Source organism: Cryptotermes secundus, unplaced genomic scaffold (assembly GCF_002891405.2).
Source record: "Cryptotermes secundus unplaced genomic scaffold, Csec_1.0 scaffold56, whole genome shotgun sequence".
NCBI classification, from domain to species: domain Eukaryota; kingdom Metazoa; phylum Arthropoda; class Insecta; order Blattodea; family Kalotermitidae; genus Cryptotermes; species Cryptotermes secundus.
The window spans coordinates 1,313,656-1,333,437 of record NW_019744407.1 but is presented as its reverse complement, the minus strand read 5'-3'; the positions used below and the strand labels follow the sequence as shown (position 1 = coordinate 1,333,437).

At 37.0% G+C, this 19,782-nt stretch overlaps 1 protein-coding gene across 1 annotated transcript; it reads right to left on the bottom strand.

Annotated features, from left to right (window-relative positions):
- Positions 1 to 1,672: 1,672 nt before the first annotated feature.
- LOC111874678 (probable histone-binding protein Caf1) lies at positions 1,673 to 19,285 on the bottom strand. The gene is made up of 10 exons (XM_023870377.2): positions 19,090 to 19,285; positions 17,349 to 17,496; positions 15,894 to 16,039; positions 10,779 to 10,983; positions 9,118 to 9,295; positions 6,306 to 6,500; positions 5,751 to 5,828; positions 4,936 to 5,070; positions 3,780 to 3,878; positions 1,673 to 3,063 (listed from the first exon to the last, which is right to left on the bottom strand). The coding sequence occupies exons 1-10, from the start codon at positions 19,106 to 19,108 to the stop codon at positions 2,983 to 2,985; spliced, it is 1,284 nt and encodes a 427-aa protein (XP_023726145.1). The 5' UTR covers positions 19,109 to 19,285; the 3' UTR covers positions 1,673 to 2,982.
- Positions 19,286 to 19,782: the final 497 nt, after the last annotated feature.

Genomic DNA, 19,782 nt, shown 5'->3' with positions numbered 1-19,782 from the left:
CCAACAGTTTACTCTCTTGAGAGCACTGATTGTATAACACAAGTTACCACTACATTTGCTGTTAAAATAATTAGAACAGGATATGGTCTTTCTTTTTAAAGTTCATGGTTACAGCTGGCACACAGAAATGGGTAAAAGACAATTTTTATTCAAGTGGAGAAAAACTGTGAACACTCCACGAAGATTTCCCAAATGCAAAGTCAATATATCAGGCCAAAACGAATTAAATTAATATAATACACTGAAAATAATGCTTTCAAGTATAGTGCATTATAATATTTATATGAGTTATATGTAAAACATATGGCATTGTTCATGTCACAACAGAGTATACAGAGATAAATTTCATAATACTGAACCTGAGCAGTTATTAGAAATTTATTCAGTAACATGAAAATTTGTATCAGATCCTGAAAAGTGTATATTACATTAACACAATATTTGCAACAATACAATACACATTTTCTGGTACTTTTATCTGCATTGAATAGAGCATGGAATTCTTCAGTGTACACTCGTCTCACATATCATTCACATGTGTATTAAACCTACTAAAGCACTTGTTAGTTCCTGACAATGTATAAAACATATAAAGAGGAGACTGTAAATTCATCCTCCAAACTTTTTATGGAATTTTAATACAAAGGGAGTACAGCTCTTTTTGCTACATGCTGTGATCATCATAAGTAATTACAGCAAATTATTTTCTGCTATATACTGGGTGGGTGAATGTAACACTGTTCTGTTGATCTACTTTCTTTTACGTATTTTTTCTTCCTGTTCCATCACACTTAAATGCTGCATGAGGTGCACATTCACTGACACATTAGTTTCAGCATGTTTTGACTTATAGACAGCCACATGCATTTAAATTTAATAAAAGAATTTCCAAACATCTATATAAAGAGAATGAAATGTATTTTTTGAACGTGAAAATCTGAATAATTCTTCTAATTTTACGGATTTACTATGTAAGCAGTCATGCTGTCACCTGTGTAGATGTAATTGTTAAATTTGACTTCATTTTCAAAATTGGAAGGAATAAGTTTAATTTCAAAGGCAAAATACTGCACACAACAAACTACTTCTTTAACCGCTATTTACACAGTGTATGTGCCATGCCAGCAGTTCTTAGCGTCTAACAAATGCAATATATCATACATCCTTCTGATGCAAAGTGAAGACAATCTAGCCCCACCACCCAAACTCCTGCCTTTACTATAACATATCAAACATAAAACAAAGAGCACACTTATTAAAGATAAGCAGCGGCATGCACAAAGGGAGCCTGCACAGAATACCTGAACAGTGCTGAAAGCAAGAAGTAGCCACTACAGCACTGTAGACCTAGAGCAGGTATCCCTGTGAATTTTAAATTTTAATATTTAAAAAATAAATAAATTCAAATTGAAGATTTTAAAAATACCAAAATTCAAAAATCAAATTGACATATGTAAATTAACAAAGATTTTATACATATCTGACAAATATCAGCAAGAGGATTCTGATATATTGGGATCTATTAACAATGGAGAAATGAACAATTAAGAAAGCTGGTGGATTTAAATTTTAAACTACGTGCATTGTAACAGCTACGTGAGAGAAATACACCTGATGGCCATTTATGGCCAAAACATGTAGTGTAGAAGAAAATAAGACAAAAGAACTACAATAAATTGTTGCACTTAGGACGGAGTTTGTCATACATTGTGTAGAGTGTAACAGGATGCTTAAATATAAAACAAAGACTTTAAGATATATGCTTGGTGGAGCATTATCATGTGCAGGATTACTGCTTGTGCAAACTTGGAGGAACAGAGAAAAAACACCGACACTGCTGAATTACAATAGGCCTAAAAACCATAAATATCACATACTTAAAAGATATCCCCTCTTAATATATTGCAGGCATCAGATTCAGTTTAGCATTCTTAAATAATTTATTAATAAGACTATTGCAATTATTTTTATTTAATATATGGCTCCAATTATGGCTGACACATTATCTGCTTCTGGTCACAAGTAACCCATGGTTGTAATGATAATATAACATACCAAAGTATAAAAAACATATATATTTATATTTAGCATCCAAATTCAGTGCACATACTTGTGTAATATGAGGATCCAGAACCTTTAATATTTGAACATAATTGAAGTCATTATCAAAATTACCATACAAATAGTATACGCACTTAGCACACAAGACAACGCTGCACTTTTCATTGATATTAAAGAACCCTCTTAAATCAAAAATAAAACTTACAGAGGTACTTCCAAATGATATACAAAGAGTGCTCTATGCAGGCATTAGTGACATTAATACCAGAAAATGAACCCATAAAGACTGAGAGTGTAACATGGGACTCTTCATATTCACATAGCCCTAAACACTACCAAAATGTGTGATACCGTACTAATCAAATATGTGAAATGGTCTAGTTCCAGTTAACTGAAAATGACCAACTGCGCAGTCATATAAAGTGCAACTAAACTGTGTACGTATGATTTGAGGTGCTCGTGTTGGTGAATACTGAGACTGTGTCTTCTGGGATGACTTGCAGTCTGACAGATGGTTTCCAGTATTTCAGAGGAAACTACAGACTCTATCAACAGAGTAGGAGACAGCAGGTTCCTCCAAAAAACCATTTAGTAGACTATATGATTTCACATTCCTGAAGATTGTAATCTTAACAGTGATGTATACATTCAAATATTAATTTTTCTACCTGATAATACAAACGTTTATATTTCTTCATGAAGTTTTCAAATCTATTCCATAAAATATTACAGTAAATAGTTTAGCAGCATTTATCTTATAATTCAAAAGGGAAGCAGACACAGCTAACAATCATAACATTACATATGGGCACATACACTACACTCTCTCTCACCTTGTAACAATTTCCACGGGTTAAAATCAAGACCTTAGCTGTTACAATCATACTGTACACAGTGTTAATTCAAAAGTCAGAATTATTCTTATGAAGCTCCAGCTTCCAGTTCTGATGCTGGAGTTTCTGGTTCCTCATCATTATATATGTTTTCTGCCATTTGCCAAACCTGCAACAGTATAATGATATTATATAACACATCAATGAAAATATAATACATGGACAGTGATCGATGGAAATTAAAAGTAAGGATTTTATGTCCACTTCCACAGAAGAAATACTATGGCAGAGTATAAGGGTCAATGACTGTAGGATATTTCTGTCAGAGTGATGCTTTTCATCTTAAAATGTTATGACATATCTCAAAAGAATATTCTATTTATAATTACACCCAAAGAAATATTTTAAATATATTGGTTTCTCATATATGTTCTATATTTGCTTCTGTGTGGGTGACTGGTGATTTTATTTAGCCTCCTGTAGAAATTACATGGTTATATCTAAGCTATACTACACAGTCTCATGTGGACTTCTTAAATCCAAACATGCATCATTTAGTCAATCACAATACTACCTATAAAAATTACCTGATATAATAAAGTAAATGATAAATATTATATAATATGCCACCATTCCAGTTCTCAGTGTGTTGCAAAGTACATCAAACCATAATAACACATTCACGGAATATGTAGATATGCATCTCACTTATGAGAAGGAAACCACTGTCCGCAAGTCACAATTTAATAATTTGAGAAACAATGCTTTACTTGGAAAATATTACCTTGAGAACAAAATGTTATTTACCTTCTACTTCAAAATTATTTAATGGATATTTTTAAATACATTTCAGTCCTTGTGGCCTTACTATATTGCATGGCTTACCTGCATTATGTTATCTTCAGAAACTGAGCAAATTACCCATGGTTCATTTGGATTCCATGAGAAGTCTGAAATCTTTGCTGTGTGTCCACCATGAATGAACTGTGAAACAGGTAATGAATTAGTACTACTACACTGCCAACCTTTGTAAATGTTTGAAGTTGTATCTCCAGGAGACATTTACATCTTGGATATGTACTTAGAATTTTCTCACATATTACTAAAATGACTGACTACAGTTTGGGTGACCAGGCTTAGCTTCCTGGAAAAGCAAGGGATTTTTCTCTTTGCCAGTATCTCCACACAGCCTCTGCACATTCATCTCTTTGTCATGCCACTGCTACTGAGCTCTTTCCATAAGGATAAAACCAAAACATGACGTTAACTGTTCACCACTGACCTTATCACCCATATGCCTTCATGGCAAGGTGCTCATGCACAGGGCACTTTACTTCTTCCAAAAACTAAGTGAACTATTATACTTATATATGGATATTACATAATAGAATGTTTAAATCTGTTTTCAGGTCCTAAGTCTCTTCCTGTTCTTATTTTATCCAATGGATAGAAGGTTGGGTAGACCCTAGAAGTGGTGTAGACACAGGGGAGAAGAGAAAAATTCCTTTCCCCTGCAAGGAATTTAACTCCAATTCCAGTTTTGAGTCTGTCACCATACCACCCAAGGTATCCTGGCTCCATTCCACAATCAATATTTGACACCTTCAGGTGACAAAAACTGAGTAATATTATCCTTCACTAGCTTAGTATATGATTCCATATGAATTGCCATTTTGGAACTGTGATATCAAACATACTTATATTCACAATTGCATGAGCCATAGCATATGCACATGGGTGATGAAAATGCAACATAAAAAAAACAATACTTCATGGCATGAAAGTATGTTACAGTAGAACAGTTAGTTTCACCTAAATTACCCACATGCAATTCTAGCTCACATATACTGTTAAACATTTCTGAAGACTGGCAAATGAAATTCACTCATTTCAGAAAGCAGCAGTGAAAGGAGTATCAGATGACTGAAAGTGATAGTATCTCAAACTACTTCCCAGAAAATTACAATTATTTCTTATGAAAAGTATTATCAGAATTAGGATGGTAGAAATTAACAAAATTTTAGAAAGATACTGAACAGACCAAGAGTTCTGGAGGTCCATCTTCTGCATCCTCTCCTGACTGCTCTTCTCCAATTTTGCTAAGGTCCCACACATGCAAACGTCTGTCTGTGCCGCTAGATGCTAAGATAGTTTCATTATGTGGTGACCATTGTACCTGTAATAAAAAAGGTACAATTTTTCACATTCACTAAGTAAATTTTTAATCACCAAATATCCCATAATATCTAATCAGAATTAACCTCTCACTGGAATAGTTTAAAATCTGATTTATTAAGATGATAATGCAGGAGTACTTTTTAGTAGTTTTTTGCACAAAATGAAAATGTGATAAGGTGGTTGTGTCCATCACCCCTCATTGAGATCTACATATCTTATTTAAAAAAGCTGTCTGATATGTAATTCAAGAATGAAATTGTATTCAAAAAGCTACCTTTCTACATTCATCACAGCTTTTATTGCTTACTTCTGCTATAAGACAGACAAAAAACGAATTTTAACATTTTTGTAGCATCTGCCAACTGATCACCTGTTCATGTTGTCTGTAGAAGGTTAATGAAATACAAGAAAACATAATTTTATTCACGATCAATTACATACAATAATGTAGCCCTATATTCCTGATTAGCTAATCAATGACATCTGCAATAAATGAAAATTAAGACTATATACTGTAAACTCCAAATAATATACTACGAAACTCTGAGTACTTCGTATGTAGTACACGTCTAACACACTTGTCAAGATCAGTATACATACAATTAAATGAGAAAATTTCCTTAAAAAATTCAGGACTTCATTGCGTATGTTACTTCAATATTTAGGAGTACTCCTTACCTGGAAAATTTCATCTTTATGTGATTCAAATGAATGTAGTTTCAGCTTCAGATTTCTAAGATCCCACAGTGCAACAGTCTGCAAAAGTCACAAAATTAATCTTAGTAGAAATAAAAGCACTCCATTTTACAATGACCCCTGTCTAATTAAATTTTAATATTCCTCTCTCAAAATGGCTTTAGAAATAAGCCTTTCTTTTCGACCCAAAACTAGCAGCACAAGTGACTGGAACTGCCAGAAGAAAATTTCTAAAAAGCATACCAAATTAAAACTATGGTTGTACTTCAGCTTTTACAATTATATAAGCTCAAACTGTCACATGTTTTACTGACAGAGAAAGAACCAATATACACTGGAATACTACATGATGACACAAGAGTGAAGAACAGAGCATTAGCCAAAAATGCATCATATCAGTCTAAAGTTCTGATACTGCACTATTTTCAAGTCATATTATAAAATCCCCATATATTTCAAGTCCATTTTCTATGGGTTAAAAAAGAAAAAGTATACACCATAAGCATTAAGTAAACCAACAAAGTAAAGATCTGTTACCTTATCAGCACTGCCTGTAGCCAAAATAAATTCTGAATATGGATTGAATGAGAGGCAGTTTACTTCTGCCGTGTGTGCATCTACTGTGTGTGATGGTTTGCTTGTATTGTTGCAGCGAGTATCCCAGATCATAAGTTTCTGATCATCAGCTACTGACCCAAATAAAGACTCATGTAACAAATGCCATGCAACATCCTGTAATGGAAAGTATGCTGTCAGAGATGTTACAATAATGTGTACCAGCCTACTGAGACTTCTATATTAGGTGAGAACATTTGTACATTCTAAAGGAAAAGACATAAGGTAGCACACTCTTCCTCTTAATCATATACATATCAGCCATGCACTCATACCTCTGCTAACTTGTATTTTCTTCAGCTTTATGAATTAGGCCCCTGGCCTGATTCAATTCAGAATTACCATCTAACAGTATGAATCTCTCACACATCTAGTATGGCTCCTCAGACAACGGACTGCCTCATTGCAGAACACAAAGAAAAAACATGGACATATAACCATGCCTCACGTGAGATTCAAATACACTATCTCTGGCAGAAGACAGTATGCACTGCATGGCCACTGTGATCAGCAACTTCCTATATTTAATTTTGCTAGATTAAAGGCAACTAAAGAGTTGAAGGAATCACAGTGCAATTTAAAGTAACCCCTTTAAATTCTATCTGTATATAATGTGGCGTGTTATATGTGGTCCACTGCTGAGCAACGAAACAACAGAAATTGTTGAGACTGTTGTGTAGGAATATCCACAGCAACGAGTGTTCATTGCATAAAAATATTCAGTACACATCCCTCCCCACTAGGCTGTGATGTCACGCAACAGGGGAGTCTGTGCAGCGAAAGTTGCTAGGCAATCAGTAAACACATTTTTTGTGTGATCGGGACAGCAGCTACATAGCTACTCGTCAGTGTTGATTCAGCAGTCAGTTGAAATGTAGCAGCCGCCGAAGAAGTTAGTCACAATATACACAAAGGGACTTAAAACTGAGGAGCAGCATCCAGTACCCCTGCTTTCTATACACTAGATTGCTAGTTCAAAATTGGACAAGAGATTGATCATACTAAGGCATTTACGATTTCTGTCACTTTCCCTGCAAAAATGACTGGACCATGAGAGCCATCCCAATCATTCTATATAACAGGCATGGCCAACACATCAATCGCGGGATGATTTTTGATCGATCTCATAGGCCTATAAGGATATTATAGTGAAAAGCATGTAAATTCACTTGTAATATAAAATAAGAAAGAGATCATAGCTACTATTCAAGATCTTTAATTATCAAGAAACACACTGTGCGGCAAATAGAAATGATGTGTGGAAACATAACTGAACAGTTGTTGAAAGACGTTTCCAACTGTGTTGCTTTCTCCCTCCAACTGGATGAATCTACAGACATCAGAGACAGCCCAGTTACTAGTTGCTTTTACAACAAACATCATGTGTCGTGTTATTTTTACCAATATTTTTGCTTAAAGTGAGGTACGATGGGAGGAGGTGGTAGATCACTGGCAGTTTTGACACTAAAACGTCGATCACAACCTGTCTGAAGTTGGACATGCCTCCTATATAATATAACCTCTTACAGCTGGCACCACACCATAAACATATAAGGAAAAAGAGACTGGCAAATAACACAAGACTTGTGATAATGGTTCATTGCCACAGGCTTCTTACACTGCTCAAACACACAAGTAACATACAGTTTCTACCAAACAATATGTATGTGGTGCATTAAAATAAGAAAATCTCAAGTATAATAATGTATATACAGCAAAACTTGGTTATAGCAACATCGGTTTCTGCGACACCTTGTCTATTGCGTCAAATATTCAATGGTACGAACTAATTCCTCATAAAGCAACTGTTTTTATACCTTGCTTAGTACGACATGCACAAATGCATCAACCTCGTATGTAACATCATTTTCATTCCTGAATTTCTCTGATATCGTGGGAAAGTTCAATGTGTCTGCCCACCCTCACTTTCTCTACTTGCTGACATGACTGTCCTGGAAGAATACGACCGTAGGCTGCAAGAGCAGCGTGGGTTTTATGCAAAAACAAGGGTGTGGGGTGGGACTGCGTGAATAGTGCAAGAGGACGCGGCAGGTTGTTAACTGCATTCCTTTCCTAGAATCTCGTCTAACAGGACCTCACATTGTCTACTTACCCTATAGTGTTCCTGCCTAAACCCAGAGAAGTGCAGTAGCGAAAACATGGCAATGAAAAGGAAAGTTTTAAGCATTGAAGAGAAAGTTAAAGTGATTCGTGAAATATTGTGTGTATTGTCAGTGAAAAGCGCTGTAATATGTCTTTGATATTACACATTTGGGCAATTCCACGTTAATGTTACGTTAGTCTGTACTTAACTACGTATTTCACTAAAAAATGCAACATTTTAACTCGGTTTTTGGTAGATTTTTACGTGACTAACATAAGGCTACTGTGGAAGTGCCCATTTCGGTTACAACGACATTCGTTTATAACGACACTATTTTTAGGTCCCTTTGATGACGTTATAACCAAGTTCTACTGTACATTTATCTTGACATGCTTTCCTAACTGGGATTGCCATGCAGTACAAAAACTTAAGATCTTCAGATATACAATGCAATGAGATCATACCGGTCTCTCCAAAGGAGATATAACAGTATCCTATCAAATGAAACAATCTTTACCTGAAATAATGATCAATTATGAATGGAAGGCTAGTGTGCATGTACACATCTAATAAGAGATAATAATTATACAAATTCTGTCATTAAGAAAGGTATGTTGGATTAAACATTACCTCCACAACAGCTGTATGGCCTGTGAAGATTGTTTTTGCATCAATGATGCGATTTTCTTTTGGAGTAGCATTAATGTCCCACAGACAAATAGTATGATCATCTGAAGCACTGAGAAGATAGCCATTCAGATTTGGATTCCAAGACAGACCATAGCCTTCTTTCTGATGACCCCGAAGCCTGAAGCAATATACAGAAATAAATAAACTGAATTCTAAACTTCATGCCCAAGGACAATTGAACACCATCCAAACCAAGAAGTTGAAGCATTTTCCCCATAGCCTAATTTGTTTCACTATAAATTTATGTATCAATAAAACTAATGTTGAATAAATTTCTCAGTCTTGTGATAGGCTGACTTCTACACAAAAAATGTAAGGGTCAGAACAAAATGTTAACACGCGCCCCCATATGGCAACAATGAATGCTCTACAGCAGACAACATACTTCTGGCATCACCTGATGAGTGCCAAGAAGAAAAGGATATATGATTATTAGCATGACATACCTTGCTCAAATTATATATAACATATAAACCCTTTAGCTATCACAAGTAAACATGGCATACAAAGGTGTACAATAAGATATTTGTGGGAATAAAAGCAATATCTATATTTTAAGATGAAAAAATTAATAAAATCTCATTTACTCCCATTTGCTACAAGAAGGATTTTAAATTAATTTTCCTGCAAGTACCGGCCAAATTTAAAAAGCCCAGAGACATTGTTTGCAGTAATTATGTGACAATCAATCAAATTGTGTGTACTGTCACACAATGGCAGCTGTCTTATACAGTCTCTGATCTGATAAGCAAAAATTAATGCTCTGTGCCATAACTGATTAACACAGAGTACCACTGGTTCTTACTCCGAGGCCGTGTGCTTAATCAGTAAACAATTAACATCAACCACTGCTGATCCTTGCATCAAGGTTGTGTTCCTGACTGACTTCATTAACTTAGTTAAGGCACCTGGGATTTATACCATATGCATGAAATACTGCCAATCTGTGGAGTATATAACTCTTAAAACAAATGAAAAAATTTCTTAAAGGAAAGTGACAACATGAAGTTCTGAGACAGGAAATTTTAAGGTTACACTTATGAGACTTATGGCCAGACTTAAAAGAATGAAACTTCTTAAAGGAGAAAACTTATCTGGAAACACTCCATTTGCATCAATTCTATACTGAAAACCATAACACAATATTTCCTGATCTACAAAGATACAGACCAATTATCTCACCAACATAAAAACAACTATAAGCTGCAACCTAGTTTCTGGAGATGCACACTGAGAAAATACAGTTACTGCTTCTCTGAATGGGTCATGACTCAAACCTTGAACCAGCAGAAAAACAGGAGCTACTTGTGCATCTGTTAGGACATCATCTTTGATTAGAAACTTTTGATACTGACAAGCATAATTTGACATGCATAATGTGCAAGTACACATTAATTTCTAAGGTTATGCAGAAGACAACTGAATTTCCCTCTTCAAATGTGTAATATTTTAATACTGATATGGATAATATTTATACACATACAGACACAAGATACATAAGGTAACCCCCAAGAGAGAGAGAGATTAAAGATAATTCAAACATAAATTAATCTGTCATAGTTTCTTCGTTCTAACATAGTTCCTTATAGACATGTGAGTACCTGAGATCAGGGTGGCATTCTCCACTAGGGTCAGGTTTTGAGGGATGTTTAGTGTAGTCAAATACCAATACATCACTCGAGGGAGTCTTTGTTGCAATGACACATGGATTCTGTGGCATATATCTGGCTCGATTAACCTCACCTTCATGGTTTATCTTGATTTCAATCTCAATCTTACCACTCACAGAACCAAAGCCACCAAATTCTGCCAAAAGAAAAAAAACTCTATGAAACAGAAATGCATGTGGAAATAAATCAACAACTTCTGGTCTGGTTTGTGGGTAATGGTCAACATAAAATTCTGAAGCTTATTACCATATTTATTTGCATGATTAACAATCTCTTAACCATAAATTTGTCTCTAAAGTTGGTGATGCATGAAATACGTGAATACTACCTTTCAAGGTATAATTGTACATGTTACACTGAAATTTGGAAAATGATGTCTGGCTAATATTAAGGAGATGGGCCATGTTAAAGATGTTATTGCCATTCCTTGTGGCGCAATTTATAACCATGTGTCTGAACCCCACTGTATAACTGTTCTGAATGTACTGGCTACAATACAGCTTGATGGGGAAGTCCCACTAACAGTAAGGCATTCCATCTGCTCCCAGACTGTTCTGGGTCAAGAAATTGGAGAAGCAATAAAAATTAAAAGGCAAAGACATGCTAATATTATCTAAAAATACGTGGGGCAATCCAAAAGTTTCTGAAATTTGAATTTTGCGCGCTAATGATTATGAGTATATTGAAATACCAATAGGTGTCTCCTCACACACCCTTCTTGAATCAGTGTGGCAAGCGGCGTCAAGTCGAGTGGTTGGGTTTATTATTGGTGAACGTAGTTCCATTGTTGTGTTTGTTGAGTTTGCGGTTTTGCGATGGCTGACCTGAGAGAACAGCGTGTCTGTATAAAATTTTGTTTCAAACTTGGGAAAACCGCTGCAGAAACGCACCAAATACTGAAGCAAGCTTTTAGTGACAACAGTTTAGGCCAGACACAAACTTACAACTGGTATAAGCGTTTTAAGAATGGCTGAACATTGACTGATGATGACGATCGTTCGGGACAGCCGTCAACAGGCAAAACACCAGAAAATGTCACGAAAGTTAGGAATCTGATTCTGGAAGACCGTAGACTGACCATCCAAGACCTCTGTAACACCTTGGGACTAAGTTATGGTACATGTCAACGAATTTTGTCAGAGGAACTGAACATGAGGAGGATTGCGGCGAAGTTTGTGCCACGACTGCTGCAAAATGAACAGAAGCAGCATCGCTTGGAAGTCTGCAGGGAACTTCAGCAACAGCTTCAAGAGGACCCAAACTTTCTTTCGAAGGTTGTCACTGGTGACGAAAGTTGGGTTTATGGCTACGACCCTGAAAGCAAGCAGCAATCGTCGCAATGGAAGAGCCCTTCTTCACCTCGGCCAAAAAAAGCTCGACAAGTCAAGAGCAACATTAAGTCCATGTTGATTTGCTTTTTTTTTTTATATTGACGGGATTGTTCATAAGGAGTTCGTCCCTCCTGGTCAGACAGTCAATAAAGAGTTCTATCGCGATGTTCTAAGGCGTTTGAGGGAGAACATGAGGAGAAAACGTCCAGAGAAGTGGCGCACGAACGACTGGGTACTCCACCATGACAACGCACGACCGCATACGGCTTACATTGTGCAGGAATTTTTGGCTAAAAACAAGATGGCAGTTGTTCCCCACCCACCGTAATCGCCAGACTTAGCTCCATGCAACTTCTTTCTCTTCCCCAAGATGAAAATCAAGTTGAAGGGGCAAAGATTTGATACAGTTGAGGAAATTCAAGCGGAAACGCAGACGGCACTAAACACCCTAACAAAGAAAGACTTCCAGGATGCATTTGAAAAGTGGCAGAAACGCTGGGATCAGTGTATGCGCTCCCAAGGGGACTACTTTGAAGGTGATGGTGCAGAATAAGATCTAGGTAAGATGTAATAGTTTTTATTAATATATTTCGGGAACTTTTGGATTGCCCCACGTAGCTGTCATTCTTAGACACAGAGGGATGGGGTGGGGCAGATATATAAATTTACTTGTAACATTACTGTGATGTTTTGCAATAGTACACACATTCTTTTGTCCACAAGCCATTTCATTTATGAAATATAGTAACACTGACATGTTGCGCAACGGAGAACCCCTCCCTACCCAGCAGCAACGTGGCAACTCAGGCCACAGTGACGTGGCAGATGAGTCAGCGCTCCGTCACCCCCCCTATGCGCGGTGACGTAAGATGGCATGAGGTAACAGCGTTGCTAGGCTATACACAGACACTGTTACTTGGCACGCAATGACGCTGTTGACGCGGGCAACAGGTAACAGCGAACGGAATATAAGCCGGCTGAGCAGCAAGCGAGAGCCAGTGTGTTATCAACAGTTCTCAAGGCAGCAGCCTGCGAGTTGGGTTGGAATCTAGCCAGTGGTGAGTTACGAGTGAAAGTGTGTGATAATCAGTGACAGTTTGTGATAACTGAGAACTGACTGGGAGTGTCTGATACAGTAACACTTATATAGCTCCCGTACTGTGAAACGTGTAGACTACTGACAATAGAGTGAATTGAATATTGCGAATAGGGTTATAAGTTGTGAAACCCCGCAACATTGTCATAATTAATTGTAGCCGTTACTTGTAGGTTGTTGAATAAACCAATTAACAATCTCTACGGCGTCTTCAGTAACGAAACACGTTACAATACATTAAGGCACATACAGGGTGATTCACGAAGTTTTACCCCCACTTAGGGAGGGCATTCCTGAGGTAATTTGGAACAAAAAATATTATTATACTAATGGTATCCAACTCATAATTAAAGAGGTACAGTAATTTGAAAACTGGCAAAAAAATCTTTTCTTCTTCGAATTTCAGTCAAAACAAATTAGAAATACAACACAAACACTTTTTAAATCAATGTTTTAGGAAAGAAGCATTCGAAAACCATTTTTTTTTTCAATTTCTTAATTTTGCATTGTGCAACATTTTTCATCGATTTTATGTTACAAAATACATTATTTTCAGCATCCCATTCTGTAAACATACCAATGGTTGCATATCACACCCTTCTATCAGTCTGTTTCCTTTAACCTGTAGTCCTTTAGAAGACGACTGGATTTACAAAAGATTTTCAAAAATTTCTCCCTGCACGTCAACACAATGCGTTGCACACACATGAACTGCGCTCGTAGCATTTCGCAGTTCCACACGTTTCTTCCTTATTGTCATTGCTGCGTCCAGAATACATTCAAGCAACGCTTCACGTGTTTGTACCTTTACCTGGTACACAATGTCCTTCATCCAGCCCCTAATGCAGTAAAATGAACGGCCCGATTAGCTGATCATACAGAACACCACACCAGACATTGACACTGAATCTGTGTTGAAAATTTGATTCTATCGTGGCACGGGGATTATTGTCTGCCCAAACATGTAAGTTGTGACCGTTGTTGACCCCATCCCATGTAAACTGTGCCTCACCGCAGAACTCATGAAGAGTCCGCCATGCCATGGACCAAGAAACACTGAACCACTGAGCTAGATGTCTTGTACTGGCACGCGGACTGCGCTCTACAGCATCGAGAATGTTTTCTTCTTCACATAATTCATGTTGAGGATTTCGTTCGTATTGTATACGAATGCCGGGGAGAGAACCAGTTTATCTTAATGTGTTGAATGTACTGCTAATGGATTTAGGATTCGGAATCCTGGAATTAGGATAACGCCAGTCATATTCGGCAGTAGCAGCTATCGGATTTCCATCACATACACCCAAAACAAACACCATATCAGCGTATTCCTCAGTGGAAAATGTGTACAGCATCTTAACTTCACAGTCACCAACACAACATCCTATTTCTGACTGGAACACTCTCCCTACCTGTGTGCAACATTCCAGCCGGTCTCCGTTATCTGCTGACACAGCTGACTGGAATGCACGGTTGCCCAGTTGGGGGGGGGGGCATAGCGCTGCATTCACAATGATGCATTTAAAAAAATCCATTGTTACTCCGTAACTATTGAAAATCGACCACAAGTTTATAAGGAAATTTTGCAGGAAATAACCCCAGGAATATGTACCATAAGCCGGGGTAAAACTTCGTGAATCACCCTGTATAGCCTTTTCTGCACTACTAGACTATTATAGAGGTTCAGAAAAAATATTCTACAGTAACAATGTTCAACAATCTCTAATCAGCTATGATCTGAACCAGGCATATCCCCAATACTTGTCACAGGCATTATAATTTGAACAAACTTGCTGAGCATAAAGGGATAGATTACATTATTTATTATTTACAGTTATATCTATTTACCAAAAATTTGTCATTAGAAGTTGCGAGTAATATGTGGCATTTCATTCTTTCCATAAAACTTTGTCTAAAAGTAGGAGAGTGTAAATTATATGAGTAAATATGGTACAATTTAAATGATCTGCTAAATTACAGTACAATGAAATATAATTATAACCATATAAGTAGGTCTTGAGATTTGTTCACTGAAAGTAGTTTTCATGCTGAAAGTTTATAAAAAATAACTGACAATTACACTGCAATTCATGTTCTGAAGTACATGACTATAGCACGACTGTTTCTTAATTCATCAGGCCACTCACTAGAGTCTCCATGTGGGTGTCACATGGGTTGACATACATCACAGGTTAAATTTTCTAATTGTGGTTTAGCAACACTGCCAATAGTTTAAACTACATAATGTAAAATGATAACTGCAGAATGAACTGGAGAAGAGGTAAAGGAAAAGCTCAGAGTTTAGTTTAAAGTACAAATGCAGTACATACATGGAGGGCCTGGGGAAAACCACTCAAAACCTGCCAAGGCAGTCAGTGTTCCAGCTGATTCCACATGTAACGCCCACCCCTCAAATACAAGTCAGAAGCATTACCACTTCAGCCAACTTGTTCCTTATCACCAAGCATAAAAGAATTTCATCATTTAACAAGAAAAAGAACTTTATGCCCTCTGTCAATGACACAGACTCATAGCTAGTGATGTAGCGAGTTACAGATACTATATTTACACAAACTATGATTTAAATTTATATGAAAACTTTAACAGAAACAAACTCACCTCCTTTCTCGTTGTCATAATGTGAAGCATCAAACTGCGCATCTTCATTTGGCAACTGGACACTGGCTATCAACAAATGATTTTGCTCATCAGATGTGTGAGTCCCTAAGATTAGTCGATGCACTGAATAGTCTTTGCCCTCTGGCCTGAAAATTTAAAAACTTTATTATATGCAGGGAAATTTTCTAACATTTTGAAATACAAATCTACTGGTAATTTTACAATCCTTTTCATGCTAATAACAAAACAGATTAAATCTGATACACAGCTTAAAAAACCAGCAAATGGCCCTTTTGTGTGCACATCATTGAAGAACCATTTATTTTGGGACCCTTATCTCTTCAGAAAAAGGTAGGAGAAGGTATATGGGAGGACGGAATTTTACAAGTGAGAAAAACTTATCATTCATGCTGGCCGTGCCATAGCTCAAGCGGTTAGTCGCTGGCTTCCCACCATGGCAGCCCAGGTTCAATCCAAGGTCTGGTCAAGTTGGATTTGTGGTGGACAAAGTGGCGCTGGGGCGGGTTTTCTACGAGTACTTCGGTTTCCCCTGCCAATCTTCATTCCACCAAATTCTCCATCATAATCATCCAGGGCAGGCTACAATAGGCCAATCAATGGCTGCCGTGCCGAGTGGACCCAGTTGGACTCCACCCCCCACTAAGCGAATAACATTCATGCTATTGAAACATTTCATTTAAACAAGATACAGGTGCATGTTGGTGCCAATGACTAATAATTTTGTTCTATCATGCATGTCCTTTTAACATAATGCAGTGAGGAAATAAACTTAACACAGTGCTACACACATTAAAAGAGGTCAGTAAAATTTTCATGGCATAGAGATGTTAACCCATGAACCACTGTCAGCTAGAGGACCATTCCTTCCACTACATCTGTAACTGCTTATACAGCATTTACAACAATTTACATACCTGGAATCCCATTTCCACTTACCTCCTGACAAGTTATCTATACATATACCATATTCTACAATTAAAATTGTATCATCAATTGCATGTTTTATTCAAAGGGTAATTATATAACACTCATGGTCTGTGTGATAATTGTTATACCACAGTATTATCATTTTTGGGGATGTAACAAAACAAAGTGTTAAAAATCACCACATTCTTACATTTGGGCAAGGAAGGAGAAAGAAATGTCTCACTACTTTATGACACCGTCAATAGCCATAATATATAGTGTTGAATGAAAATATAATAGATAAATAATGAATTGGAATGGATTTAGAGGGTAGCAGTCATGGCCTAATTGAGGAACTATTTATTCCAGGATTCACCTGGGGAGACTAAGGAAAACACCAAAAACCCTGTCAGGATAGCCAGTGTCCCAACCGGGATTTGAATGAAGCACCTTCTAAATATGAGCCAAGACTATCACTGCTACATTAACCCATTTGGTGAAAAATTGTTTTACACATAGTCCAGATACCTTGTCACATCTGGCAGCCACTGTGCCGTCAGTGATGGCCACTCTAATGCATGGGTCATAACCAAGTCATACAAGAATGGTGTATTTTTCTTCCAAATTTTGTACTCTTCATTAATAACACGTTCCTCCACAGCATCGTCAAAGGTTTCTGAAATCCAATAATTGGGACAGTTAAATGTATACAACATGGACTTCTAAGTGTAATACTGCAAGACAGAGTAGAAAATAAACAATTTTTTGAGACAGAGAAATAAAGATGCACAACAATCTGGTTTCATTGTACAGAAAAGTCCTTATTCTAATTATGTGAAATATAACAACACAGGAACAAAAGCTTGTAATTTGTTTGGATTCTCATTATTATAGACAATAATAAGATCAGTTTTCATGATCTAGTAGGATTAGAAATGGAAGGCTGCATGAGGTTAAACACTTCCTTTGCGAATAAGGACAGAGAGAGACCAGCAGAAAGCAGTATCTTCTTACATACACAAAATTCCAAATTCTTAAAGAGAAAAAAGTAAACAGTAATGCTGATGTGTAACTGATGTTGGACATTCATTAATTACACGATGTGGTTTGCCTGGTCAACTTGGCACTGTCAGAAGGGGATGCAAGATGCTACAAAACATGTTAAGAAGATAAACATGAGAGCTGGGTGGTATGACCGATAACATGACTGGATAATCAAGGAAATTCTGAAGATTGAACTACACTCTGATCTAGAGAAAGGAATCCATCTCCCTACCTGTAGGCAACTGAGTTTTTAATATTGTACATAAGTCCATCACTATAACACTGCACTACCTCAGTGATCAATAAAACATCATAAAGCTGCGCCTGCTAATTAGAGGCAGATTTATACCCTAGTTGCATACAGTTACTCTCATACTGTGTGCTGTTACTGGTGGACAACTACTACTGCTGGCTGGTGAACTAATCAATGAAACACTGTGATAAAGAGTACAAATACATCAGATTTATTTACAAAATAAACCACCAGAGATTAGTATTTGGGGGAGGCGGGGTCAGAGCTCAAGATTTCTGTTAAAATATACAAACAATAAAAACTTTCAAACACACACATGAAAACCTATAATAAACGGGTACAAATAGAAAGTATAAATGATAATAACCAGTCACTTGAAACTCGATTTTTGCTTCCAGCGGTATGCACTAAAAATTTAACCCGATTAACTAACCTATTATAACTGATTTACTCTGCATCCAGTATGTATTGGTGTACTCACTGGTCACTGCCTTCATGTACGTATACACATGTTATTACTAACTACACAAACCCTATTTGGTACCACATGCAGTAATATCTGAAAACATTACCACGTAGCAATTATCTTCTCATTGAACCATAAAATCGTCATCTTATAAAACAGTCCATGCGTCTTTGCCCTCCGAACTAAAATACTAAATTGTGGCAACGTACAAATAGAACAAGCAAAAAGATCCAACAGTATCCAAATTAAATGCTGTCAATATACATATATCAATTAAAATCGTTTGGTTAATTACTTCAGCTGAACGATATTCACATTTTCATTCGTGTACTACTAATTGTGTATGCTTTAGCAAAAGAAAGCATTATAAAATACATAATATATTCCTATCGAAAGCCAAAATCGTCCAGTAAAATAGCCCATGCGTCCTTGTCACCAAACCAAAATACTGAACTGACACAGCAGGTACAGAATATGCGAATAAAAAGTAATACTATTAAAATTACCTCCATCTTTATCTCCCATTTTATTTCGGTGCACAGAAACTAAATACTCAGCTCACAACACAAATTTCGGAACAATAATACCTCCTACTAATCACAAACGCTCAACTCCCGCCAAAGTTCTTCCCGACCACTACAAACGCTACATACAGTCACTGCCGGTCCTTGCCGTCGTTGCTTGTCTCTCGAATCTAATCGAATCTAATGATGAACAAGAATCGCCAATGATTATATAACAGATGTCAAAGAACTAGATACGGAACATGCCAGAAAATGCACTAATTACCTAATTATTATTAGCTTTGATTCCAAGGAAACTGGCAACCGCAATTTCCGAGAATTGTAATAAACCTGAGTTGAACACATGTTGCAGAATGGAGCAGCGCAAATTGAAGAAACGGAAACGCAACTCGTGAAAAGACTGAGAAACTCTATTTCCAGGCAACGGAGCATGCTAGTCTTCTCACATTTGCGTTGCCGCGTGGTTTCCTAGTGTCAGCTGTTTTGTAACGCGCCGTCAGTGAATTAGTCTGTTTCTTTCGATGGCACGAAAGATTGGCAGAGTTGCTAATTTTGTTTCTGGGCAGAGAAGTGAGCAAGAGCCTGGTAAAAATGACAAACGCCACTCAGCTTATGCTAGACAGGACAAAATAGATTTGGCCTGGGAAAGAATTTCTCATGAAACGAAGGAGTCTG